Source organism: Gavia stellata, chromosome 19 (genome assembly GCF_030936135.1).
Source record: "Gavia stellata isolate bGavSte3 chromosome 19, bGavSte3.hap2, whole genome shotgun sequence".
Lineage (NCBI taxonomy): Eukaryota > Metazoa > Chordata > Aves > Gaviiformes > Gaviidae > Gavia > Gavia stellata.
Window position 1 is genome coordinate 16,470,687 of NC_082612.1, and position 27,604 is coordinate 16,498,290.

At 37.5% G+C, this 27,604-nt stretch overlaps 1 protein-coding gene across 1 annotated transcript in view; it reads right to left on the reverse strand.

The window, feature by feature from the left end:
* TTC29 (tetratricopeptide repeat domain 29) overlaps positions 1–7,955 on the reverse strand; it is an 88,972-nt gene extending 81,017 nt beyond the window's left edge. Inside the window, exon 1 of the mRNA XM_059826738.1 lies at positions 7,946–7,955. Coding sequence (XP_059682721.1) covers positions 7,946–7,955 — 10 coding nt within the window. The remainder of the gene's footprint in view (positions 1–7,945) is intronic.
* Positions 7,956–27,604: the final 19,649 nt, after the last annotated feature.

A 27,604-nucleotide genomic window follows, 5' to 3' on the forward strand; every position in this document is an offset into this window, starting at 1 on the left:
AGAATGGAATAACAAAGACAATTACAGGTTGAAAAGATGACAGGATACAATATTTCCCCTAAGTCATTCTTTTAGGGCTTAGTACTAATGATTACATTTGTTACAGAAAGAAAAAAAAATATTATTTACAAATAAACTAATCTACAATCGGAGGCAGCAACATTTTACACAAGTGTGTCATGGAAAAAAAAAATCAATAGATTGAAAACATACGGGTAATTCATCACTATAAAAGATTTTACTTCTTATAGAGAATGACAGGTTTGTATCCAGAAGCAATATAGAAAGGAAAATCTCTTTTTAGGAAAATGCTGTTCGGTGAGAAATAGTAATCAAACTTTGGAACAACAATACTGTAGCCCAGAGAAGATGCAAAGCTTTCTACAAGCCCCTTAGTTTTGAGGTATCAGGTGAGAAAAAGCAAATAGACCATGTCTTAATGGCAGCTGTTGAATTTGGCAAGGCAGGAGAGCTGACCATCTGCAGCTATGGGGCAGAAAAGGCAGGGGTAAGCAGCTGAAAGGAGACCCTGAAAGCCCTGGTAGAGCAACTGCAACCATGAAAAACTATCGACGGGTAGGTCGCTTTGTGGCATGCCACAGGTCTCAGGCTCCGGGCTGCACCCACACGGGACCTGTCCAGAGTGTACAATAGCTCCTCGCTGGCCCACACGCTCCAGGTTCCCACCCCACAGAAATCAAGTATACGGTAAGACAGGCTGGCATGCACACAGGTCTCACAATAACGTGAGGCACACAGGCAGTCCATTCCTGCCTCACAAAGATTAAAATTATTGCCCTGACTCTTATTTCAAACTCAAAGCTTGAGAATGGAAAAAAAAAAAAATTCTGCTTCATAATAATGTCAATTTAATTTTTATTTTAGAGGTGGGAGGTTGCTTTCACAATGAAATGGATGGTGTTTTTTCCCTCATTTCCAAGGTAACTCTAATCTTCACAGGTAAATTACAACCACAGAGACACATGACAGAAGGTATCAGCAACACATCCTTCTGAAACGTGTGCTATTACATTCACATAAATTTTGTTGCCGATCATTTAAAGACTGCTAACCCTTTTACATCTTACTCCTTTGTTATAAGGCCCAAGCCACATCTCATTTACTTCCTCAAACACCCACAGAATTCAGCAAAAGACAAGGCAGTGCAGTTTGTTTCTGAAGAACTGCTACATTTAATCACTTAATCAGGGGAATCTCCCCACCGGCTGGAATTGCTCCGACATGCATTGGAGCTAAAGGTAAAATGCCAACTGATGTTAACGGCCTTTCCCGGCGCGTTTTAGGAAACCCGTTTGCCATCACCTAGCTCTTCCCATGCATTTTCTGAGGCGTGCACAAACCTAACTGGAGGCTGAGGATTCCCCAGAAAGGGAAGCAGCCTAGGAAGTAGGCATGGCTACATCCAGCTGCCTTTGCGGGCGTATTTGCTGCTACCTGGCACCTCATAAAATAAGAGGATGTCAGAGTGTGACAGGACAGACTTACAGCCACGCCGCTCTATTACACTACAAGTGCTGATATGATTGATTAAAAAACCCAATACATTTTTAAAATCTATAGCCAGCACAACAGATGTAATTTCTTCCAAGTAACCTGGACGAGGTCGCGGCCCCAACCAGCCCTTGGTTTTGCAGCACTCGACCCATACTGCGAACCTCCTCCGGCCTTGCGGCTATCCAGCCCCGGCTGTGGGGAGGCAGCCGCCCTCCGCTGCTTCCTGGCCTTCACCGACCACCAGCCAGCTACGCTTTTTCTTTTTCCCTTCAGCTGTTAACCAGCCCCATACCCTACATACCCTCAACCCTTGGCTCTGGTACTGTCTCAGCCTCTTAAAAAAAATAAAATACATATATATACATAAAATATGGGTTGAACTTTCCAGAGGAACGGACCTCTACTCATGGCGCGGCTGCAGGATGAGGCCTTCACCGTCGTGCCCACCGCACCCGGCGCTCAACGGCTCCCTCACTCCCCCGCCGCCGCCCAAGATGGCGGCTGCGCCCCGCGCGGGGTGGGGAGCAGAAGGGGGCCGCCAACGGCCGCGGCGTCCACGGCCCGGTTCCCCGCCCCGGCTCCCCGCCCCGGCTCGGCCCCGCTGCCGCCGCCTGCAGCCGGACGGCTCGGCGGGACGCCCGCGGCCTCGCCATGGCGACGGGGGAGGGCGGCGCTGAGGGCCGGCTTCCCGCCCCGCCGCCTTCCCCGCGCCCGGCGCCGTCAGGCCCCGCCGCCCCCTCGAGGCCGCCCCGGGGTGAGGCGCCGCTGCCCTGGGTCTCTGTGAGGCGGCCGGACGCCGCGGCCTGAGGAACAAGCCCAGCGATTCCCTTCTGCCAGAGGCCTGCAGGCCAGGTGAGCCGCAACAGTCCGATTTCGACCATGAAAAATGAGGAAGCTGTGAGAAATGGGCATAGAGGTGTGCGGCATTAACGGGTCCTCCGGCTAGCGGGAAGCGTTTGCGTGCTTTCTGGGAGCCCCGATGAGCTTACCTCAAACGAGAGCATCTCTCAAAGCTCAGTATGTTTCTGAAGTTGGCCAGCAAAGGGTCAGTGACAATATCATGTCGATACTTCACGGAAGGTCTGTGGGCAGGCTTTTGGATTACAGACGAACACTTGCAGTGAGCAGGGTTTTTTCTTTCAGGACCTCTGATCTTCCCCGACATCCTTCAGGACTTTTGAGCCACGGACAAGAGCAAGTGGAGAAGACTAGACTTAATCTCTAAGTAAGTGACATAACACGAAGGCTTTTGGTTTGTGGAAAATTTTGTCACTTTGTGTTGATGAAAGCCTGCTGCTTAATTTACTGTAACAAAGGAACTGATCGGCTAGGGAGTCTGGGAGCTTATAACAAATGGAAATAGTGAGAAGGAACCAATGAGCTTTTGGTAAGTGCAAATGCAAATGATAAGAGAAACCATAATCAGGATGCTAAAGGATACAAAGAGCAGAGATTTTTCAGTAGCCTCTTTTTTACTGTTGGAAACTTGACACCAGCAGAAGAGGTCATTTTTTAGCACAGATTTGACCTAGTTTTTATTGCTAAAACTGGTTGGAAAACTGGAATGTCAAAATCAATTGTTAGAATCTATTTTGGAAGGATCAAGTGGACGGAAAGCACTTCAAAAATGGCATTACCTGTTTCTGAGTTGATGGCAATCGGAAGCAAATGATCTTGAATGTTTATGGGTCAATGTTCTAACGGATAAGTCAGAAGTTGACAGGGTACTTAGCTGATATCAAATCACACTAGAGAACAGTATGACCTATGCCTTTCCCACCTACAACGTATAGGGGAACACTGCTGTACTCACTGCTGAATTTCAATCTGAGTGACATATGCTGGAGGTCTCATGCTGCCAGTGTTAAAAGGTACTTGGAATTTCAAAATATTTAAAATGTCAATTTCCTAACTCAAAAAGTGTTGCATCCAACACAGGGGAATTCTATATTAGACCTCATCTTGTCAGATGAAAAGGAATTGATCACAGAACTAAAAATTAGCCATAGCTTAGGTATAACTGATAATGATTTGATCACATTTGTTATGTGCAAACAGAATTAAGTCCAAACCAATAATATATATACTTAATGCTTCGAAAGGGCTGATTTTATAAAGGTGAATACTATTATAAGGTAAATCTGTTGGGAGAAAGAATTTAATCTGAAATGTGAGAATGATAATTGGAAACTGTTTAAGGATGTTAGCCCAGATACCCACAAAGCCGTAATCCCACAACTAAGGAATACATTTGCTGAAAAGCCGGGGTGGTTTACAAGGAAAACATCTCTGAAACAGAAGGAACGTGGTATTATACATGTACACTGGAAGCTAGGAATTGTAGAAAATTACTGCGGGAAGTAAAAGGTTATAAAGGAAATATACATATGGTCAACAGAATTCAAATGAGGAAAATGAAAAGTCTTTTTCAAGTTTAAAATATAGAAAATGATCTGAATGGTGAGAAGACCCTATTAAGGGATGAAGATGTTAGCTTTAACCATAATGAGCGACAAACTTGGAATGTTAAAACATATACATATTTCTTCTGTGCATTTGGGAAGATGGCAGCTGATGTAGTTATGTTGTATGGTATTGAAGAGTTGTTTTCTATTTAAATGATAATGTAGGAGGACGGTTCATCTTCAGTAACTAAAAGCAAATTGGCTTTAGAGAGTTTGGAATGAACATGTCAAGAAGTTGTATGCACTATCAATGTTCATATTCAGGAGGTCTTGGAACACTAAAACATTTACATAAAGAGGGTAAAGCTAGCATTATTCTAATACTTTAAAAGAATAGATGGGATAATAGTAGTTTATCAATGTGACATTGGTCACAGGCAAAATACGGAATAGCCAATATAAAACTCAGTTAACAAATAATTTAAAAGAAGACAGATAATTCCAATTAACATGGGCTTCTGCTAAAAAAACATATATCCTGTCAGAAAAACAGACACTGGCAAACAGACTTTATTTTCTTAATGAGGCTGCAGGTTTCACATATTGATATAATTTAATTAGACTTCAGTAAAGCATTTGACTTATTATCATATGGCTTTTTGGATGAAGCACTGCAATGACAATTATTTGTATCCTGTACGTAAACTTACAAAGAAAACTTGTAGAAACCGAAAAGATAAACCAGCAGATTTAAAATTACTGGTAGTATTCTGGAACGATATCTGAAGTACTTCACAAGCAGCCATTTTACACCATGGCTACATCTTCTGTGTTAAGCATATATAATTCATTTGACTTGGAAGCAAAGTAAGAATTTTTTTATGGAGATGTGTTCAAAGGATCCTGCATGCCAAAAAATATGTAACGCAGAGAGGGCACTCTTTAGCAAAGAATCAAAGGCAGTCTACATCTATATTGTAATATGAAGAGGCAGTAGTCTTTCTGTGGTTGAGGATGAAACCAACTCCTATTACAATGCCATGTTGTAGCACCAATATAATTGGTCTAGAAATGTTTGGCCTGCACGTCCTGAAGGGAAAGGGAGTCTGCCCATGGAAAAAAAATAAAATTTCAATTGCTAACGCTTCTTGTTCCTATCATTAGGGTAGGTCTTCTTCCAATGCTGTAAGCAATGATAATGTCCAAGGAAAGGTAATATTTTATAGCAGATCGACTTTGCAAAAACTGTGTGAAAAATTAATTTGTTTGAGCAAAACTTGGTGTTCAGATGTTGGCATATTCAAAAATGTAATCTAAAGAGGCAAAAAGTGCAATATATTGATAATTTTGAGTAGCTGGTACCCTTAGGAAATGTGTTTGTGCAGCTTTAACTGTTGTGTGAAAAAGGAATTGTCAACATACTGTCTGTGCTTAAATGCAGCAATGCCAAAAACTTACCAGAACATATCTGGATAGTCTTGAATACTGAATACTTGAATACTGCTCATAAAACTAGTTAAGAACCTGTGCATTATTACTTTAATTATATTTAAAAAAAAAAAAGTTTTTGACTCCTGCCTAGCTGTCCATCTTTGGTCTCTGGTAGTTTTGATTTTCCTATTACCTGTTAACATGCCCACTGCAAAAAAAACCAAAATTGAAGTGTACCCACTCCTCCACTCTAGAAGAGGGGAAAGAGAGAAAGACTTGGTGAAAACTAAAGTGATCATGGAGAAAAATATGAAAAAAAAAACAGGAGAAAAGGTCGAAGTGTCAAAAATACAAGACCAGGGAACTGGAGGGGGGCAACACCGAGCATGCTACCAGGGAACAATCAGTGTACAAAGATGTACAAAGTGCACAAAAAGTACAGAAGCTGGGCTGCAGGTGTGGTGACATGACAGGCTGATGGAACAGACATAATTGCTGAAGCTGTCAGGATTTCTTTAGTCAAACTTCCTCCTCCACCAGGGCCAGAGTCAAAAGGAGGTGAATGAGAAGATTCTACAACTCTTTGAGACCTTGAATGGCATACTAAGCTAGGTACTGATTTGGCACGAACTCCAACCAAAAGTTGGCTGTGGCACTACTGTGGTTTTTCATACCAAGTGAAATACACAAAAACTAAGAAACCCAGAGAATTTCTGGAGACAGATCCTGTAAGGTTTCTAACCTCAATTTTCTATGTTTTGTGTGAACTTTCTTTAAAGCCAAATAACAGGAAACCTGCCATGTCTCAAAATGGATTATCTTTCCGTAAAATGATTAATTTTTCCTATGCATCTTTTCCTTATAAATGAGAGGTAAACAACATTACTACCTTTCTGGTATTATGTGATGTTATGTTAGTGAGATGTGTAACTTGCTGTTCTAAGTAGTTATCATAGGCCAAGTACCACCAGAAATGGTTTTCTCTTACACACACACGAGACACTTCCCCAGGTACATTGTTTTTCTTTCACAGCAGACTCTTCAAAACCATATTTAGTTAGGTACCTTACTCGTAATCAATCACTCTGTACATGATAGCCCTCTGGTTTCTTTAGAGTTGAGCATGAGGATTTTGTGGACCAATCAGCAGACATGGAGCCCAGTTCTGCCACGTGTTGATCAGCTGCTTTGTTAGTAGGTACTGGCGATGCCACAAAACTTGCTGGTCAGGTACCAGCATGAAGTTAGCACTTGAAGAAGCAAGTGGGGTACATACAGAGCCCTCACAAATCGGGGTCCTGGTACAGGTAGTAATTAGCCAAGGAAGGCTGTGCCAGGCAAGACCTGGTACTGGCCTTTTTGACAGCAATAAAGTACTACTGAATATAAAAGTTACTTTTCCTACAAAAGCCATCTCTCTTAATTTCAGAGGCAGTTGGAATACACAACTAAATTGGAGGATTTGCCTCTGATTTTTTCTTTATGGCAAATAGATATTTCGATCTGAGTAAGCAGTATCATACTGACTAAAGATTTCCACTGTTTTTCTAATGCAGCACTTGCATGCTGTTTAATCAACCTCAGCAATGTCTCTGCATCACGTATCTCCTTTTTTAGCTTTCTATTTGAGTGATGAGATGGAGACAGCAGTGCTGATGAAGATCAAACAAACTTACAGTGTAAATATTACTATAAGGATCTCTAGTCTTGCTCTTCATTATATACATATTATGCATCGATATACTAGATCATTGTCAAGTTCCATTGCTGGCATAATAGGTTCAGGAAAGAGCCAAATATTTGACAGAGAACGCAAGTCTCCAAAATCTTTACTTCATGGTTCTTGTCATGTTTCATCTTGCTGTAGCTTGCAGCTAGTATTTAGATGGAAGTGTTCCACAGTAGCATTAGAGCAAAAGGATTAGACACCATAAGCTTTTGTTTTATCAGGATTTCCATTTCTCTTTGCTTCTGTCAGTTCAAACACTGTAATGGGAAACTAAGCAAAAATAGTACTGCATTAACACTACTCTAATGTGCTGGTGAGCATTTATTTATATAAATTGTTCCACTCACTTCAAATGGAACAACTCATATGACAAAAACTTGCTAACATAACTAGCAGCCCTTCCCAGTTTAGCTCTAAACAAATAGTCTAAGGGCTGATATAGTTAAAAGGAGGATAAATATAATTACGGTTTAGTAAAACAAGCTATGGTTATTTCAGTAACAATCTAGTCTGAGTGTTTATGAAAGTATGGAATGTACCTTGGTAGAAATAAGTACTAGGGAAGAGGATATGCCACAAAAAATAAGAAAATATATTTATTTATTTATTTTTTACAAAAGTAGCATTTCCTCGGTCATTAAAATAAGGGCTACAATGGGCAAAAAATTCTCCTCTTCAGGCCTTATTGTTCTGCATGCCTAGAAATTTGAGTTCTGCGTTGTTAAAAAGAGGGTAGAAACATTCATTTGTAGTCCCAGAAGGTCCAGAGATACTGCACTTTGATTTTGTGGCTATTACAAATGATAACTGGATTCATGGTAACCTAACACATCTCAGAAGTGTCTAAATCAGTATTTCTTTAAACTGGGAGACATGTATACGATAAATGAAGAGGTGGCATTGGACAAAGGTTTTATTAGCTTTTGCCTGAGATCACCTAATAAACTTATTCATGAATGATGGAGTCGCAAGTAATACTGCTTTCTAAAACTCATCCTGTTAAGTCTTTTGTATCACACTATTGTAGGCCCTATATTCTACATGCATTACAGAGAAAACTGCCCCAGCATGCACTTTATGTTTACTCCTGCTCCCTTTCCCACTCCCTCTCTTTACAATAAAATGAAATTTATCCCATTAATATCTCCTCCTGGTTCTGTGGTAATGTTTACTTATTTCAGGTATTAGTAGTCATAGATTTATAGCTATTCATCAGATAGATTTTCACCTACTGAAAGATTTGTAACATCAACTTACTTGTTTTGCCTTCTTTTGAAAGCTGTCTAGAAAGATTTATATAAAAAGTTAATCAAACTACATCACTGACTCGCCTCATCAGTACAACTTTTTCATCACCATAACAATATCTATGTGACATCTAGCTTATCATCATGAATTATGGGGGAAAGGATAAACAACCCATTAAGAAATTAAAGGCCCACAAAGGTGCAGTTTGATAAAGGATAAAAAAACCCCACGGGGTATGTATAATAAGATCTCTCTCCCCTGAAGAGTGATTGTTATCTTTCTTTCATGAGCGTCAAAGACCTGGAGCTTCTCAGTGCCTCAGGCAAGTGAGTTTGAAGGTCTCCTTCATGATTGAATGGAAAATAGTAATCAGAATTAGGTTAAGACTGTTTATCCTATAGAGCATTTTTAAAAAAATGTTTTATGTGTAGAACTGATACTAGTAACTGATAGAAACAGACACTGAAATTACATTTAGAAAACTTTACTGTGTTTTGTGTGTTCAGTGTGTCATTGTCTGTTTATTCTGGTATATGTTGGGACAAGCTTTGTTTCATGGAGAACTGAGCTAAATAGCTCTAATACATTAATTTGTGTAGTCTTCATTCTGTAATAAATGGAAGCCTGCGTAAAAGAACAGTGATTTACAGATAAAGATGTCTTTACAACCCCAAGAGAAATAAGTTATTCTTAAATAAGTTTTCATTTCCTGAGACAAATTATACAGCCAATATCCTTACTGTACTGTAATTAATTATGCCTTTCTTTATACTAATAGAAGACAGTCTTTCAGATTCCTCTGAGTGAATTTCATGATTCTGTACGTGCTATGACTTGTGGCTGAACGAGAATCTAACTAAATCAAAGGAGGTGCAATCAAAATGAATGACTTAAGTGATGACAATAGAATTATCCTGTACAGTTCTCTTCCTTGTCTGATAGATTGTGCTTAAATTGGTGAAAAAATCATTTGAGATAATCAGAAAGACTGCGCTCATATTAAGTTGCGTTGAAGGATGATTTTTTTCCTCAGTAAGTTGAAACTGAAGTTTTGCACTTGGTCCCTGAAGATTGTTTATTCTTAATTTCTATTAAACTCTTCTTCCATTATTGTTTTCTAGTTCTGGTCACACCTGTTGATTGCATCTCATTTTAAGCACTGATACAGACAAGTAACTACATATTATTTACAGATAACATTTCACTGATGGAGCCTAGCCCTGAGACCTTTGCGCACTACTGCAGTGTAAATGATAAATAACAGTGTGTTAACTACGTAGAGCTGATGCCTTTTGAGGTCAGGAGATCTGAAATTTTCTTTCTAGCTGACTTCTGGAACTCTCGGTGACAGCCAGCATTGCCTTTGACCTGTTCTCTGTTGGCTTGTGATTTATACAATGTATTCAGGTGGAAGAGTACCCAACAGAGGCTCACCTACATTTTCAATGCTTACCTGTTGACATTTATAACTTAAAGTAGCAGGGGTGAATAAGGCATGGAAAGGCCATGTCTGGGAAAATAATGTGTTGTTGTTACATAGTCCTAAGCCAACATTTAGCATATCATGCCAGAGACAGTTCAAATCCTTTGGGTTCAGTAGGTCTGGCGATTAATGGATGTTTTTGCTCCACTGTGTAAACTCTTTTGTATCCATAAGGCTAAGAAGTGTTGTTCTTTTTAGGTATAGCAGACATTTAAATTGAACTTTAGGGATGAAAAACACTTTGCAGGCGTACACTTCCACATTAAATACCTTCAGGTACGTACCTCCAAACTGAACTTAAACTTATGCATTGTGATAAAAACATTGCATTGTGTTAATGTAATTTTGTCTTAGTGTCCTTACCAAATTATTTTGTGGAAGTTTCTGATAGATTAGATTGTTGTTATCAACCAGCCACAAAAGTGATACTGAAATTCGAATGGAGGCCATTTTAACATTCCCTATCAGTGACATGAATATAGGCTTCATTTATTAATTGTAGCTGATTAGCCACAAGGCAAACATTTAATTAAACCTTGAGAGACAATAACATTGCACATAAATTATCCATTTAAGAGCACATAGGTCTTTATATTTCATTAAAAATTGTTTAACCAATAACCACACATCTTAAGCTCAATCTGTATTTGCACAGATTTGAAGTCAGAAAATCCCCTAGTGCATTGCTGTTTTTTTCAGACATTTATTTCTTGATGCATTTTGATTTGTATTTACTTACCACTTGTTCATGCTGCTTTGCCGATTAGTGAGACTGCCACTCAAATCATGGATTAACAATTGGTTAAAAAAGTCTTACCAAATTATTTACTTTTAAAATTATTTCATAATAGTCTAAAAGGTATGTTAGGTGTTCATGGGACTCAGAAAAGCAAAAATCAAAACAAATAGAATGTTACATTGTTACATATTGAAGGCTTCTGCTTTGGATTATTCTTGTCCCTATGCAGCTATTTTCTGTTCTTCTAGTACTGAGATTTTTCTTTCCTACAAGAATACATGCTTAGTTTTTATTATTTTTTTCTGAACACTGGCATTATATTAAATGCATGTTTGAGTACAAAATTCAGATGCCAGCAGCAGGATGACTGCTTAACAAAATACTATATGAATCGTAATACCCAATTTTACCTAAAAGCCCCCATACTTTACCTAAAAGCCCCCCCCCTACTGAGTTTGAACAGATCTGTGAAGTAATTTTAAGAAGTGGGAACACCCTTAAAACACTCGTGGTCAGCCATAAGCTTTGTGGCCAGCTCATTTTTCTTCAGTGTATGTTTACTACCCACTATATTTTCCGAATAATGTAGACTGAGGCAAAGACATCGGACAAGTAGGTGAGGAAAAAAAATTACCTGATAAAAAGAAAAATGATTTTGATAATGTAGTACACTGATTCTTATTTCATATGATTTCAGTCTTACAGCCCAACCTCAGAGTTATAAAAATTCGATACTAAATTCTATTTCACTATCCTGTGATTCTGTATAAGGAACATAGGGAAGGATGATGTGAGGTATACTTGATTTTCCTTCTGTGTGTTTATATTTATGTAAAAAAATTACACAAGTATCAAACACATTTATATGTATCAGACATTGCAAATATTTTCTGAAAATAAGTCAAAGGAGATTCATGTAAATATCAATGCCAGACCATATGCCTACCACCTTCTTTACCTGGCTGTTGTCTGTGTAGGCAATACTTTTAGAGCAGGCATCTTGCCTCTCTGTTTTCAAAGTGTCTTATTTTTAGGAGTACTGGGAAAACAGCTTCTACTTAATTGTGGGATGAAAGTGCTTCTGAAAATCAGAATTGTAGGGTACTACCAAAGATTTGCAAATAATTACTGCCACTACTAAGACATTAAAATCAGACAAGCTACTCTTTCTTGTAATAGAAATTGCCGAGCTTAAGTACGTGAACGCCACCAAGAAAGCCAGTCTGACTAAGCATCTTAGGTCAGATGGGCCCTCTAAGATCACAAGCTAGCCTCTTTCCCTTCAGGTTTAGGGACAGACTCTGTGACTTCTTTCCTCACCTTTTTTTTTTTTCCCTTTTCCCATTTTATTTTTGATTTGGAAAGCAGAGGAAAAACCAGCTAGAAATCAATTATCAAGTAAAAGCAAGCAGACAAAAAAGACCCCAAAACCCCAAAGCTGAAATATAGTAGATTTGCACAACTGTCTGTGAAGTTAAATGTAGGTTACTCCATTCATGTACAAAGATATTTAGATGGCAAATGGAAACTAGCTGCTGTGAAGCACGTCACATTCATATATAATTGAAGCACCCAAGAGTAAAATACTGAGGCACAATAGGTGACAACTGATAAAAACAGGAGAAGAAGTATAAAACAGGATACAAAACTCTGGGGAGCACAGAGAATATCTAACACAGGCTGAAGAACCTACAATAACTGTATCTAAATTACCAGATAATACAAAAATAATAACCGAACTGATGAAGCCAGAGAATTCAGTGAAGTACTGTCGAGGCACAGAGCTACTGTTGGAATGATACATGACTGGAATCAGTAACATTTGCCTGATTTTCTTCACTACCGTGCAAAGAGAAGGAAGATTTTTAATTTGTTTCAAGATATTCAGAACAGGGAAGCAGGAGTTCCCCAGCACAAGCCACTGTCCCTGTGTCCCTGGAAGAAGAGCTTCACTCATTCTTTATGGATCTGCCTCAAAACAAAGTGTTCGGAGATGGAGCTGACATTTATTGTCCCTCAATCTGCAGGGATGTCTAAGTGTAACTCAAGGTAATACTGGTCCAGTCTAGCCTTACCCTTTTTCTGCTTACTTACCTAGTGAAAGTAACATCTTTTGGAGAGTGAAATTGAAGACAGCGACTGGCAATGACAGTTTAGGACCATAAATCCTGAAAAAGACATATTGCTATGGTAATAACTGAACTTGGATCTATGTGCAGTTGCAGTAGGCTTTGACGTAAATGCCTTTGTCTTGTGGTGGCCACATGGTCAAAACTGTTGAGTCACATTCTTTTCTAAATGTGAAACAGAAGTTTGTATTAGACAGTTCCTATGAAATAGGCTTTGGGAGAGCAGACCGTTTATTGAAAATGGATGTTCTTGGCATTGATTCTTTTGTGGACAAACTTCACACTGTTGTAACTGTAGTACACATATACGTAGCATTTTTACACCACAATTTTCTCAGACACAGCGAATTCAGGCATATTGTCTACCTTGCTCTATCCTGACCGTCATTTTTCCACAAATATACAGGCTTTCTGAATTTTAAATCTTTCAACCCCAGAAAGAAGAGAGGATGATGATAAGGGCTTCTTTCCTTGGGACTTGACTGTGAATTCAAAACCTTTATAACAATTCATTACATTTATGTCATAATAACATCAGTCTTTAGCTTTGTCTTAAACGTTGCCAGATATATGTTCTTACAGGGTGATTAATGATAATGTAGTTGAACAATGTTATTTAAACAGTTTCAGCTAAGTATATAGTTTCTCTGTCTTGAAACAAGCTGAACTGAAATTGTAGTTCAGTAACATGCCTCAGCTGGGAGATGGATTACAGCAGTATTCAAGATAATAAATTGAGTTTACTGCAAGAAAGATTAGAAGCTAACACCCATAATGAAATTCAACATTATCTCCTGCTGGACGATACAATGTAATGCCTTTCGGTCTCTATATACAGCCTTAGCATGCAGTTTCCCTGTCTTGCACGCTCCTCTGAGAGCTGGGTCCCTGCTGGGACAACCAGGGAGGACTCATTACAAAGATTCCCCAAGAGCCTTCAGGATTTAGTATTTCTTTTCTCAGTTGCGAATTAATTGGCATAGGTTCTTAAAGTACCATAGCAGAGAAGTGTGACAACTGAAGAGTATGAAATACAGGCATTGCAGAGATCCTACACTTGTTTTTAATTTTAACAATATACAGAGCTGGACAAAAGTGTGTGACACACAGATAGTTATCTGGCTTGTTTTCAAGCAGATGTTTCTAAAGAGCTATTGATTCTCCTTCCTTGCACCTAGTGTTTTCCTTCAAGTACTGGTGTTTCTTTCTCTCATTTACAGCTAATTCTTGATTATTCCTTGAACTCATAGCAAAATGGGCCTTCTTCCTATAAGAGCAGTGCCTTGGTTTTGCCCAATTTATGTTAGTAAATTTTTCTCTGTATGTTTACATCGTCTCTTGAAGAGGGACAAAATTCTGTATCCATACAGACAGGGAGTAGGCAAGCAAGACTGCAGGGACATGCAGAAGCACCAGAAACTTAGTACTCAGCCAGGCATGCCGAGAAAAGCAGATCATACTGCTTATGGCACAGTCATATCCATGTGGAAGTTAAGTAAGAGTTATGTATTTCGTTCTTCCCAGGAAAGATGTAGTCAAGGTCCATTCATCTCAGATAACGTATTTATGTACATGAAAACACATCAAGACACCACTTACAGTGTCTAGTGCAGGTAGTGGTAAAGGTAGCATATCAACATAAGATTGTGGATGGCTTATAAAATAAAATGAAGCAAAACTCATTAAATAATTAATGAAATACAATGAAAATCATACATACGTTCGTTCTTATATAGCCACTGATTGCTTAATGGAACAATTTTGATTTAGACTTTTTGATTTTAATTCTTTGCAGAGTATCTGCTTCATTTGTAAGTGAAGAAGCTCTAATCCAACCTGCCATTCACTCTTAAGATTTGATTCCATTCAGTTAGATAGTTTCTTATCCAAAAATCTTGTATTTATTTTAAAAGGTGGAGTAATCTCTCATTATTATAAGGCCAGTAAGTGGCAGGTTAGAAAAGCAGTGAACTAAGTCTTTAGAAAAACTCACTTTCTGTTTATATTTTTGATGCTGTCAGCTGTATTTTCACTAATGGATAGTAATTGTATTGTAGAATAAATAGAAGAGTTATACTTTTGTATTTTTGCATAGTTGAAGCAGAGGATAAATATAGCTGATAATTGTATGTATGATTTGAAAGTTAAATTGACTAACTATTGTTAATTTTTGTGTGCATTAAAACAGTTTTGGGAATGCAAATTATATTTACCTGTACAAATCAAACATTTCTCCTTCTTTTTAAAATATTACTACAGGATTTCTGTAGCAATGATTTAAGACACTATAAGTAACAATAGCAATACTGCAGTTTACGGTAATTACTGTAGCATACTGTATTTTATAAAGGTGGCACTTCACATCATATTTCATCCAGTAAAACTCAGTTTTTCATGTTTTAAAATTAATGTGCTAAAAAGTGAACATGTAAATATTCAAGTGCACAGTTGCAATTATGCAGATAGAGAAACAAGTGTGAAAACCTGGACTTTCATGTCTGTGTTTATATATAATATATAACTTGCGCACAGCTGCAATTCAGCACGATGTTATTATAAAAGGGTGAGAAGCCCTCCAATTTTTTCTGGACATGCATCTTAGTAATAAGGCAGAGAGTGGTAGCTAATACTGAGAAATAGAAATCTATATTGGTAAGAATACATAGATCTAAACTGCTATATACAAAACATCAAGTAGAGTATTACAGAGTGGTTTTACTCTTTGATAGACATCTGAGTTATAATCCGTAATTACTAACCATCAATCTAATCACTTTTGCCTGGCTCACAAACACACGAGCATGCACAGCTTCCTATGCTTCCCCTGTTACTTGTAATTTCTATTACAACCATTATTGCAGTATTAGCTGTGTTGGTAGCAGCCAAGTTACTTCATATGGGGATACATTTTTCAAATGCCATTCTGGAAATAAAATACTGACCACACTGCATGTTTTTCCTCCCAAGATTAGCTGGTGTTTGTTCAAATTCCAATCCAAAATGAGAAATACGTATTCTCGTTGTAAGTTGGACTTGGTCATAATCTTTACAGAAGATAAAGCACTTGACTGCTTTAATGTTTCTTGATTGTTGTACCTGATTGTTTGCATCTTCAGAGTAAATCAGGTAGTAAAAACTGCAGCTGTGATTCATTTTTGAGTGCATGTGACCAGATTTAAGTTATCATACCATCATAGTTAAGGTTATGGACTGTAAGTTAGTCTAAAATAGTGTCCTACATGTCTTTTTATCTAAGAGCTTTGTATGCTGATGAGAGAATTCTTGAGCATACATTGCTTGCTTTTCCATACGATATTTTGTACTTTAAATCATTCTGCATCTTTCCTGCACATACATCCATGGTATTTTAGTCCTTATTTCCTTTTCAAGCATTAGCATCATAAGCGGAATAAAGAGCCGATGCCAGGTGTCCGTTGCATATCCTTTTTTGATTCCAGTCTTGTGCTCTGATTCGTGCGTTCCCACTGCTTATTCTAGTTACATCTTTTGAACTTCTGTTGCTGGACAGATAATTGGGTATCTTGCACAGTCTTTTTCTATACAGAGTAAACGTACCACTTCTGGGTTATAAGTACAATCTACGGTCAGTTCTTATACAGTATTTATGCATGTCTCTCCAGAAAGATTATTTTGACGCTAATTTAGGCCACTGAAGAGCAGTGAGCCATCACTAGTAAATTAAAACCTGTAGACAAATCAGATCTGTTATTTCATATTTTTCAAAATGATGACAACAGCTAAATGATGTGTGACTAACACATCTATTTCCCCGCCTCCCAAGCCCTTCTCAAATCCTGTGAGTGGCATAGAAGTTTGCAATTTTTATGGTTTCATTTCTGTGAACTTTCCCAGGGTTCTACTATTTATGAAGTGGCAGGTACTTCTGGAAAGCAGGGGTTGATGTAATATGTAAGAGAAAAGATCTCGAGACACACAACTTTTTCCATGTTGTTTCCCAGAAATTTGCAGACACAGCTGGTAGAAAATCCGAAACATTAGTGATTAAATATATTATTTGGCAAAGACCATTGTGTATAATATTTCAAAATTGCTCCAGCATTATGAATCAAAATATAATTTAAAATCGTCCCAGTGGAATAATAAAAAATTGTACGTTATACTATCACTGCAGAACTAGTAAGAGGAAGCAAACTGTGGCCGTGTAATAGAGCTTTAAAGTTCTGTGTTTGTTTGTTTTCTGAGGACATCATTGATACAATAATGCAAACAACTCAGGTAATGTGGCCATGCAAACCTCTCAATTTGTTTTACTTCTTTTATAGTTATGTATTATTCATGTTGCATGAGTATATGCACTGTTTATTTCCCTAATTGTAACAAGCACTTTATTAATTACACTATAACCTCTTGAATCTATAGGCCAACTGTTGCATCTTTAGTTAATATTTCAAAGTCTCATCTTTTTCCATTTTTCCCTGTGTCTTTGATGTTTTGTTTCTTACCCTTCTTGTTTGGGTTCTCTGTGGAATAGTCTCAGAATAATCCTGCAGTTCTCTTTTATGACTGAAACTTTGCATTTTAACAGTTGTCTGGAGATAGTTTCTTCCTTGTGAAATATCAGTTTTAATAACAAGAAAAGAAAAATGCCATAAATCTGCACTAACCACATAAAGCTGAAGTCTCTGAGAGACTGATTAACATTGAGACTCTACACAGGTTTTTCAATAATTAGAGGATGTGCTTGCATGGAGCCATGACTGCTCTGGCCTTGATGCCATTTCCCAGGGCAGATAGCAATTATTACAGCCCACAGTAAATTTCCTACATTCTCTGCCTCCAGCCACTGAAGATCTTTTTGGAGTAAAGGTCTCTTAATTTTCTACACTCTTGTCATCAGCTTGGATTAGCAATATGTTCTACTTGGTTTCTTCAGTTGGTTTAGAAACAATTGACAGCTGCTTTTCTGCTGTAGTATTTTCTTTGCACCTGAGGTTGAAGAGATCGTGATTGTAGCTTTGATTATATTAACGTAGTAGATAACAGTCGTGGCATTTTCAGCAGGGCAGCCAGAACCAAACTGTTTCCACTATTTTTGAGCTCAAGCTCAGCAGTCTCAAGCATTGTGGTGTAGATTATATTTATTTATTGTTCTCAGATTTTTATCACCTCCATGGTTCACAAATGAATTATTCATTGAGGTAGAGGGCTCTTTCTTCTATGATACAATGTCTTCACCTTGTATATGTGTTCTGTGGTTATTTTGACTGGAATTTTATTGTATTATAAAAACACAAATGATAAAACTGAGTCACCTAATTTAACATTAAAAACCAAAATATATACTCATGGCTAGTAAATTAAATGTTAAGTGGTTAAATTTAAAGTGGTTATATTGCTCTTTAACTATACAGATGAGATCCTGCTAGTTATTAGTAGGGAGAAAATGTCCAGATTGCTTTTGGAACATGACATTGGACTGGGCTGTGTAAGATATGGAGCCATTGCTATATCCTGCAGAGCTCAGACCTGACCAGAAGAATGGGCAGATTCACACAGTATGCCTTTAAGGGTAGGCAGTTTCAGCCCTCACCATCTGGCATACTTCACAATTTTGAAACAAGAAGGGACTTCAAACGCTCACAAGATCCACTGTAACAGACTGCACTTTCAGTGCAAATTTGTATACATTCATCAATGTTTTGAGCTGACCTGAAACTTATCGTGAGGTAGACCAAAAGATGTGGAAAGTGAGAGTCCTTAGCATCTCCTACTTGTTTTTCATTCCCAGCAGAGTCATAGCATGTAAATATACATAAACAGCTAAGTAAAACGGAGCGAACTCATTAGAAACCCTTTGGAAAAGGAAGTATGTGGAAACCAAGAATGACTTTTCAGAAAAATATAAAGATTGAAGTAAAGATTGTAATTGAGATAAAGACTGAAAGAGGAGGAGAGGGGGAATACACTTCTAACATGAAACAGGTAATTCAAAGAAATACAAATGGTTAGTGAAGAAAGATCAGGAAGTGTGGAGGAGGATGAAAGATTTAAAGATAGAATGTGAAGAAAAGAAGGCATAACTAATGTAGTGGAAGAAGGTAAGTTATTAAAAACCTGTTCGATAAACTTCTGGAGAGAAAATAGAGGAAAATCACTGTCAGGCTGGGTATTGGCTGAGAAAAAAGAGTGAAAATGCAGGTAAATACAACTGGATATCCAGTGGACTGATGTCAGTGTTGCCAAGTACAGCGCCTGGCAGTTTTGAAGAAAAGGTGAAATGTCCAGGGCAGATTTAACATGTAAACAGACTTTTTGTTCTCAGCTAGTTTCAGTAGGATAGGTTTGAGTTACGAGGTGGGAATATCCTGATGGAGGGAGTACCTTATTATTGCTCTATCTATTCCACATGTTAACAAGATCTTCAGTCAGGCACCATTTAAACAGAGTAACAATTTTATCTGGCATTTCTCTTAAGGGAGGGGAACATAAAGTGTCCTTTTAGCATATCATCTCAGCTGCAAAAAATATTAATAGTGGTGGCTTTGATTTATATATTTGAGTACCAGGGAAACTGTGCTGAGTTAGAAGAAGCTGCTGCTGTTTACGCTTCATCCTTTTCTAAATAAAAATGGAGGAAAGAAGCAGACTCTGAAATGGAGAAGAATGCTCTTCCTAAGCCGCTTCAGAAAGAAGAGAAACTAGCACTGTTGCATCCAACAGAGATGAGAAGAGATATCCACTACCGGGTAAAGAGAAGGCCACAAAGTAGTGTTGCTTGGAGCTGACCTTTTCTATACAGCATTGCGAGAGCTGAGATGAAGGAGTGACTGATGCTGGAAGAAGAAATTCTATCCGAGAAGGAAATTCCAGCAGAGCAGGTAGACTTAAAAGAGAAGAGAGGATTTCTGTTTAAGAATCCCCATGTAAGATTTTGGTGTGACAAATATTTTTATAAAAAATTTCATACCACTGTATGTTTCTAATAGGTTATTTGATATAGAATATGATCAGTTATGGCTGGCAAAGGAATTAAGCAGAAAATTTAAAATTATGACATTGATAAAGAACATTCCAGCAAACACTCAGACCCAGTAGCCAGATTTGTAGCTGCAAAGCAGTGGCTGCTCAGCCCAGTTCTTCAAACCTGTTTTGCCAGGGACAAAGATAAGTCAAAGCAAGCCCTACAAATCTCATGTCGTAGCATGGTATTAGCTGCCAGAGCACCAGAGAAAATCTGACAAGCTAGCAAATGCAGAAGTAGCCTGTTTCTTCCTGCCAGAGATGGGATTAGCTGAGCTGAAGGTGACTTAGAAAAGTGCCAATAATGTGACACTGATAAATGCCTTTTAGTCCAAGACCTCGAATGAAATGCCAGTCAGAACCCTGTTCCAAGTGGAAGGAATTTGCGCTCCTGCACCATGTGCCCTGGACTTCATGCCTCCAAAGCTGCCACTAAAAGGTGTCATTCCCATGTACTGCAACTTTAGCCTGTACTCCAGGCTTTAAGATATTTACGTAACAATAATTCTGAAAATGGAACCCACTCCGGAGTTCAACTTGATCTTGCAGAAACATTCTCCACATTTTGTCCCTAAGTACATTATTTTTTATTCCGTACTTCTAACTTTCTTGCCATTGAAATCAGTCCAGCCTTCAGAGTGATTTTCTTCTCTGGTTATTTGGATCCTTCTCTGTGTTTAAAACTTAATCTCAGCTTTGACTCATTTATTCCCAATTGCCAAGACCATTTACAAATGATTTATCCCCTCACCACTACTTTACAAATCCTATATATAGCCTCTTTTTTAGCTTGGTTATTTCTCCTTCAACATAGCATGTCACCATCTCCTCCTCTTCAGTGAATTCCCGACATACTTTCTTGTATAAATTCCACTGTAAAAAGTTACTCCCATGTAGCACTGAATTAGGCTCCGTTCTAAAGTGCAGATAGGAAAACTTTACATTTCTTTTGTCTGGAAAGGACACCGATTATCTTAGCAAAGACTAATATTAGGTATTAATCTGAAATTCAATTCTGTAATTACAGGAAGTATGCTTCACAGCTTTCTATGTATATATTCCAAATTCCATTGACATATAGTCTTTAAATTAAGATTCTTTAAAAATCTATTTTAAAATAGTAAATGAGAAATGTTTAGAAATGTGGGGCTAGATTCTGAGCTAGCATAAAGCATTCCTCTGTTAGCCATACCATTTTTTGCCAGCTGAGAACATGGCCTATGACCTCCTTTCACTTATTTTATCATGTAATGGAAATAGAAACAAATTAAATTAATGAGATTTTCAGTTTTAGTCTCTAAATAAATAAAGGCAGGAAAACAGATGTTTCAGTTTATGCCTGTTAAAGAATATTTTTAGGAAATACAATATTTTTACTTTCAGAATGGTTCATAGTGCATTGCTTTTTAGTTGTTTTGTAGTTATTGAGATTGTAATTAATAATACATTTCCTAAATAAGGGGTGTTCTAAAAGGATTAGCATATATAAATATATATGTGGTTTTATATGCACATAATACATCTAGCAGCTCATCACTGTACTGTATTCGAGATTTTAATAGAATTTTAAAATGGAATAAACATCTTTATTTAGGGACCAACAAGTAGTAAATTAAAAAAAAAAAAGCTTAGTATTCAACCATAGAACTCTATCTGGCTTTGAAAAGGGGTAGAGACTTCATATAACTGTTTCAGAGCGTAAACCAGGAGTAAGTGGAAGCGTGAGAAGGAAACATCCATAATTCTGCACTGAGATGTCATATGCTTTTTTTATAGGTCAGAGACATGTTATCACAAACGGAAGACATCTGTTTCTGCCTGATTTGGCAGGTGTTATGTTATGCTCTTGTGAGGATAAATAAGTGGTATTACATAAACAGTGCAGAAAATGTTTTAGTAAAAAATTATGGTACTGCAATGTGGTATTTTGGGATAAAAATAATTATTAACAAAGTATTTGACCATACAACTCCTGCTTTTGTTTCAGGACCGTGGGTGGGATCTGCAGTGGAAGAGACAGTGCATGTATTAAATACAATTAGGAAGAAAGAAGTTTTCAGACTAGAATACTGAATAAGCCTCCCCCCCCAGTTTTATGTGGTCAGATCAAGGGCTGTGCTGGCCTTCCACAACCAAAGTACAATGTTTCCAACTATCCTGGGAAAAGGATCCTGTGGACTCCTGCCTCACAAATCTCATGCTGCACCCTTCTTTGTGGGCTATTCTTTCCTGTGCTAGCTGGGTTTAGCTAACCAGGGATGCTGGCACATGATAATGAAGTTATGTCTTTATTTTACTAGGTAGACAGCTGCTCTGAAGTTAGGATGTTGTGGGATTCCAGGCAGTTTATTTTTTTTAAGGCAAAACAGGTAATGATAGAGTTTGATGTTAAAATTGATGAAACAGACTATCTAAATAGACTTGTTCAGAAATATGGGCAGGAAAGAAAACAATACACCGGGGTAAAGCAGCACTCAAGACAGATTGATCAGAGGGAGCAGAGAAAGATATAGTTAGAACTGAAGACTGAATAAATTCTCAAGCTGTTTAGTACTATTCTGGAAAAGTATGGCTGTCTGTGACAAGAGTGTTCTGAAGACTTAGCAGAAGAAGGGGTGATCAAGGTCACATTTGAGACACTAGAAAAACATTACATTGAAAGTAGTTGAGTTTTTGTCAACAGGAGAAGCAGATAAAAAGCCAAAAAGAAAGGGGAGGGGGAGATATTGTATCATAGAAACAGGCTAGTTATATTTTTCAGATTTGAGTTAAATTTTGAATTTACCCCAAAACATATACAGACAATTTAAAAATTATAAATAAAAGTTAATGGAAAAGTACATTAAATTTCTTCTACCCTAAGACATGCATTCTCTCAAAAATTTAATGTCTAGAAGTATAGTTTCTATAGATGTTTTCTCTTTAACTTCCATACTGTGTTTGCTCAGTTTACCAGCCAAAATAAGTTTTTCATCTTTTCAACATTGTAGATCCTGTCTAACAGATGCAAAGGTATATTCTTTTGGTTTTAGAAACCATTTTCAACAATAGAAAACAAAATTCAGATCCAAGAATGCTTTTTTTTTTTCAGTGATGCTGCCAAAAGCACAAATAATGCAGTCAGCCTCTTGAAAGCAAAGCAACTCCCAGGGCGCTGCTAGTCAACGCTCCTCATAGCATTCTCTTCTGTGGATTTTCAGGACTGGCTGTCCATTATTGACATTGCTGCCATTGCTCTGGAGCAGAGGAACTACTGGGGGTGTGCATCACACACACTTGGACCTTTGCTAACTCCATGCAAGTAACTTGCAGTGTCTTCTGCTTTACTTGTTTTTATGAGCAAAGTTACCCTCACAATTACAACCCGCGCTTTTGTTGCTCTTCACAGCAGAGATCGCTCTTTATGTCAGGCGCGCATAGTCTTTGTAGAACATAGACTTTTGAAGTACTTTTCTGAGCTGTCTAAAAAGGTCTGGGCATGTTGCTCGTGATTTGGTGCATGAGGGATTTTTGTTCCTAGTAATGCCAACTTGTATGTTTTGAAATAGAATTTTCATTTTATAAATACCTCTAAGTAATTTCCAGCATTCTTTCAGCGTGTCGACAAAATAACAAATTAAGAAGAAACAAATTACAATTTAATGCAACTTCTAAAATGCTCTCTCTAAAGTCCTTAATGTTAGGCTAGAACAAAAATACTCTTAGGATGATGAAGAGCAACAGGATGTAAAGAAATGGGCTGAAAATATAATCCCACTTCTTTAAAAGAAATATATCTTTACTTAGAATGCTACAGTCAGCGCCAACAAGCAAATCTGAGGAGGATACACAAGATAAAGAGGGACCCTTTGGAAAGCAGAGAAAATTGTGTCTTATTACTTGATTGTTTCCTACTGTAGTATCTAAACCCCTTCAAATTATTTAAAATTAAGACCATTGCTCATCATCTGTGGTATGTTAGAGAAAGAGTTTATTTTTTCTTCCTTAGATATGCTCTGTGTTGCTAATTTTATTGCTAATTCCCATAATTGTATTGAGTCTCATTTATGTTTACTTGTTAAATATACTAAGGATTAAATAGAAAATTATCTGAAGTTTAAATTTTATTAATTTTATTAACTTTAAAAATAATTTCATTTTAAAATTCTTAGCTATGTGAAAGGTTTTTCTCCAAGACTCCTTTGTTGGAGTTTTATGACTGTGTGAACTTTACAACTTTACTTAAGGAAGGGTCTCTAACTTCATGCTTTCCAAAAAAAATCACCCCTGAAAATTTTGTTGCTAGTTCACTAAAGAAAAAAAAAGACAACTAGCAAGAGGCTGTAATGATGTATATGTATTAATATGTATGTATATATAATTATAGTTTTAATTGAATATTTCTCTACTGCTTAGATTTATGATATTGTCTTCATGAGAGAGAGTGAGTTTTTCTAAAGGAATGCTCCAACAGAAAGAAGAGAGAATAATTTTACTGAATCCAGTGAGATTCAGTATTTATTTCTGTTGCTTGTGACATTAATTTCCTAACATATCTATGTATATGTGGTGGGGACTCAACCCTTTCTTTTGATTAAGAGCCCCATAATTTTAAGGGTAACAGTTATTGGTGAGATTATTATCGTAGAAAAAAGGAGATTTTCCTTAGTAGCTATAGCCATTCACATGAAGCTGAGTTCCACTTCAGGATATGGCAGCCTCCACTATTTTGATAAATGCCATTTGGCCACGTGCAGGCATGTTCTAATTAACTTGAAATTATTTACACTAAGTTTCTTAATAATGTTCTGTCACTAGCTGCTGTGCAACTACTTTCTTTCTAGTTTCCAAACTATAAGGACTCTTACCTCTAACTGGCCATCCAGGTCACGCATCTTATTGTTCCCTGAGTGGATGAGTGTAATCTCTTGAACCAGCTATCTTTGATTCTGTTCTCTGCTCTAAGCTTAAATTAGATTGTTTTTAAGATAGTTAAAAGAATGTTTCTTCTTGCCTAGACCCTTTTTTGATTTTGGTATCAGGAACATTCTGAACCTTCCTTCTTAAAATAATACCTGAAGAAAATCCCTTTTGTCTTGCTAAAGAAAATTGCACAGGCTCTGTAATGTGTCATGCTGTGCTTTAGTTTCTGGACCAGTGCATTTATGAAACTTCACATTTTTATATTCCTAAGAGCAGGACGGATTGGACAGACATACTGGGCATTCACCATTTTTCAGGGGACTAGTACTGTGTATATTGCCCTCCTGTTCTCTGTGACATTCCCCCTGGAAGTCCGTCCTTGGATCTGCACATAATCATCTAGACAATTGAAGGTAGGGAATAGTTTCTGTAAGAGAAAGGCTTACATAAACAAGAAAGAGTTGACTAAAAGAGGAGTAGCTGGAGGCCTATATCATCATTACTAGTATGAAGAAAGTGGTCAAGGAATGATTGCTCATTGTCTCTTTCAGAACAAAAATTTGGGAAAGAAGAATTTCTTGTAAATATTAGATGTAATCTAATCTGCTAAAAAGATTAAGAAATCACCCTCATTCATTTAAAAAAATCTCATAAATTTGGGCATATTTTTTGAACTTTCCTTTTTGGCCATACTGCAGTTCCCATTCAGAAATTTATTTTGAAAGGATCCATAAAGATGACCCCTGACAAATTCCACTGTACCCATCATTGCGTGTTGTTCCATAGCACAGTATCACCTTGTTTTCTTTTTTTTTCCCACATGATTTGAGTGATAAGAATATAAAGTGTGCATAAAATCAGTACCCCATCTTTCTTAAGGGAATCATATATCCATAAATATTGTGTGCAATTTTTCTCTGCTATTTCTGGAGCACCCCAACTTTATATGAGCTTAATTGCATTATTTTAATATTTGCATTCTGTTATTTAGTAAGCTCCTAGTTGGCATGCGAAATAATGAGAAGGCTTTCAGAATGCACATTAATGCAGGAGTTTTTTTCTCTGGCTGACATTTCCTATAGACCTACTGTACAAGTGTCATCTGGGAAAATAATATTTGTCACAAATGTATTAGCATGAGGAGTAAAGTAGAAAAAGATTTTAAACAAAACTAAGTTGTTGTGTGTTTCTCTGTTTTGTTTTTTTTTTTTTTAAATGGAAAAGCTGTATTTCTCACCCCATTGCTAATATTGCAGAAATCACCGTAGAGATCACTTCATCACTGACCACTTGGGCAGTACGCAGCCAAAGCTTTGACAGAACAGTCAGTGCTGAGGGTCACATAATATTATGCAATTCTGTTTGAGCCTGGAGATTTGAAAAGAGGATCAGCCATGAAATAGGAGGTCTTTTCCCATGCTCCATCATCTCACTGAGATTTAACTAAAGCATTGGGAAGTGAAACAAGTTGAGAGTTCTTTGGAAGAATGTAAGGAACAAACCAAGTAAGCAAAGAATCACTGCTTTGGCAAACAACTTCCTGCAAAACAACTGGTAGGCAATACAGTCATCCTTACGGCAAGATACTCTTAAGAAGTAACTTTAAAATGTTTAGTTTTGTACCTGGCATTTTGTATATCTCTGTAAATTGCCACAACACTGCTAAACACAAAATCCACCAGCTACGATCTCTTCAAATTCCCACCTCAGTCATCAGCTGTTGCTCTATCATCAGTGGAGGAAAACTGTCTAGAAATCAAGTCGCTATCCCCAGTCCAGCTCTTTCTACGGAGGCTATCAGAGGTAGAACTTTTCTTATATCAGACATCTTTTGTGGTGAATCTGACAGAAATTGTCAGCTTAGCATGAAACAAATACTGCTGCATCCAAAGTCATAACAGAATCAGGATTTTACAATGATTAAGATTTCTACAGCCAAAAGAGAAATGCCCCAGCTTCTGGGTGTCTTTCTATTCAAAATGAACACAAATTGTTATATTTTGAACAGAGATGATCCAAATTGCACGCAAGTAATTCTGCTTTCAAAATCTCCAAATCAGACACCACCAAGCCAGCTCTGTTGCCAAGAAAATAGCTTTCTTTTCTCTCATCTCTTTCTCTTGCTTTTAGTCTACTCTCTTTTCTTTCCTCTGCTCAGCTTTTGATCCGAGAAGTCCCTCAGCTCAAAGGAACTAGCCTTCAGTTTGATGTTTTGAAACCTTGTCTGGCCTCAGACAAGCAGGTGTAACAGCTCAGCCCCTTGTAGGGGTTAGATATGAAACGATGTCCAGTGGAGCCCAGATTTCCTCCAATCCCCTTCTATCCAAACAGAGTGCTTATCCTATACAGTCACCTGAATGACAAGGCCCTTTATGTTTAGTACCTTCTCTGGGTAGTTTAACATGAAGTAATTCCATTAATGTTTCATACTCTTGTTTCATTAATTTTTTGAAGGAAGAATGTATTATTAAATGTTCAGTCCCTTCTGTCTTATCAGTGCAATTAAGGTACAGGAGGTACATCCACAAAGATGTCCTCCAGCAAAACCAGAATTAACATCTGGTATTTTGAGGATCAAGAAGGCTGGAAAAAACACAAAAACCCAAAAGGTGTTCAAGCTCCTCTTATATATAACACACAATGGAAAAAAAAAAAAAGTGCAGTTACTCTTCTTTTATTAAAGAAAAATGTTTCAGCTTGTTGTAATTGTCAATTGTAAATGTGACATAAAATCCCCTCTTTAAAATAAGTATCCTTCTTGATTAGGGCCTTTCCCAAGGGTATTCAGCCTTTGCTTCCCATGAAAACCTTTGTCTCTGTTCTCAAAGCATAAACCCTTCTCTCCACTTCTTGCTAGTTTTCTTTGTCCCCTTCACATTTCCACCTAACTATATTAAAATTCCAGTGTTGCTACCTAATTGTTCCATTTCAGTCATTTTTAATGCTGCTTATTACCACTATTTATTTACTTAAGACATCCTATGACTGACTTAACTGCATGAACGTTGTTTCCAACAAACA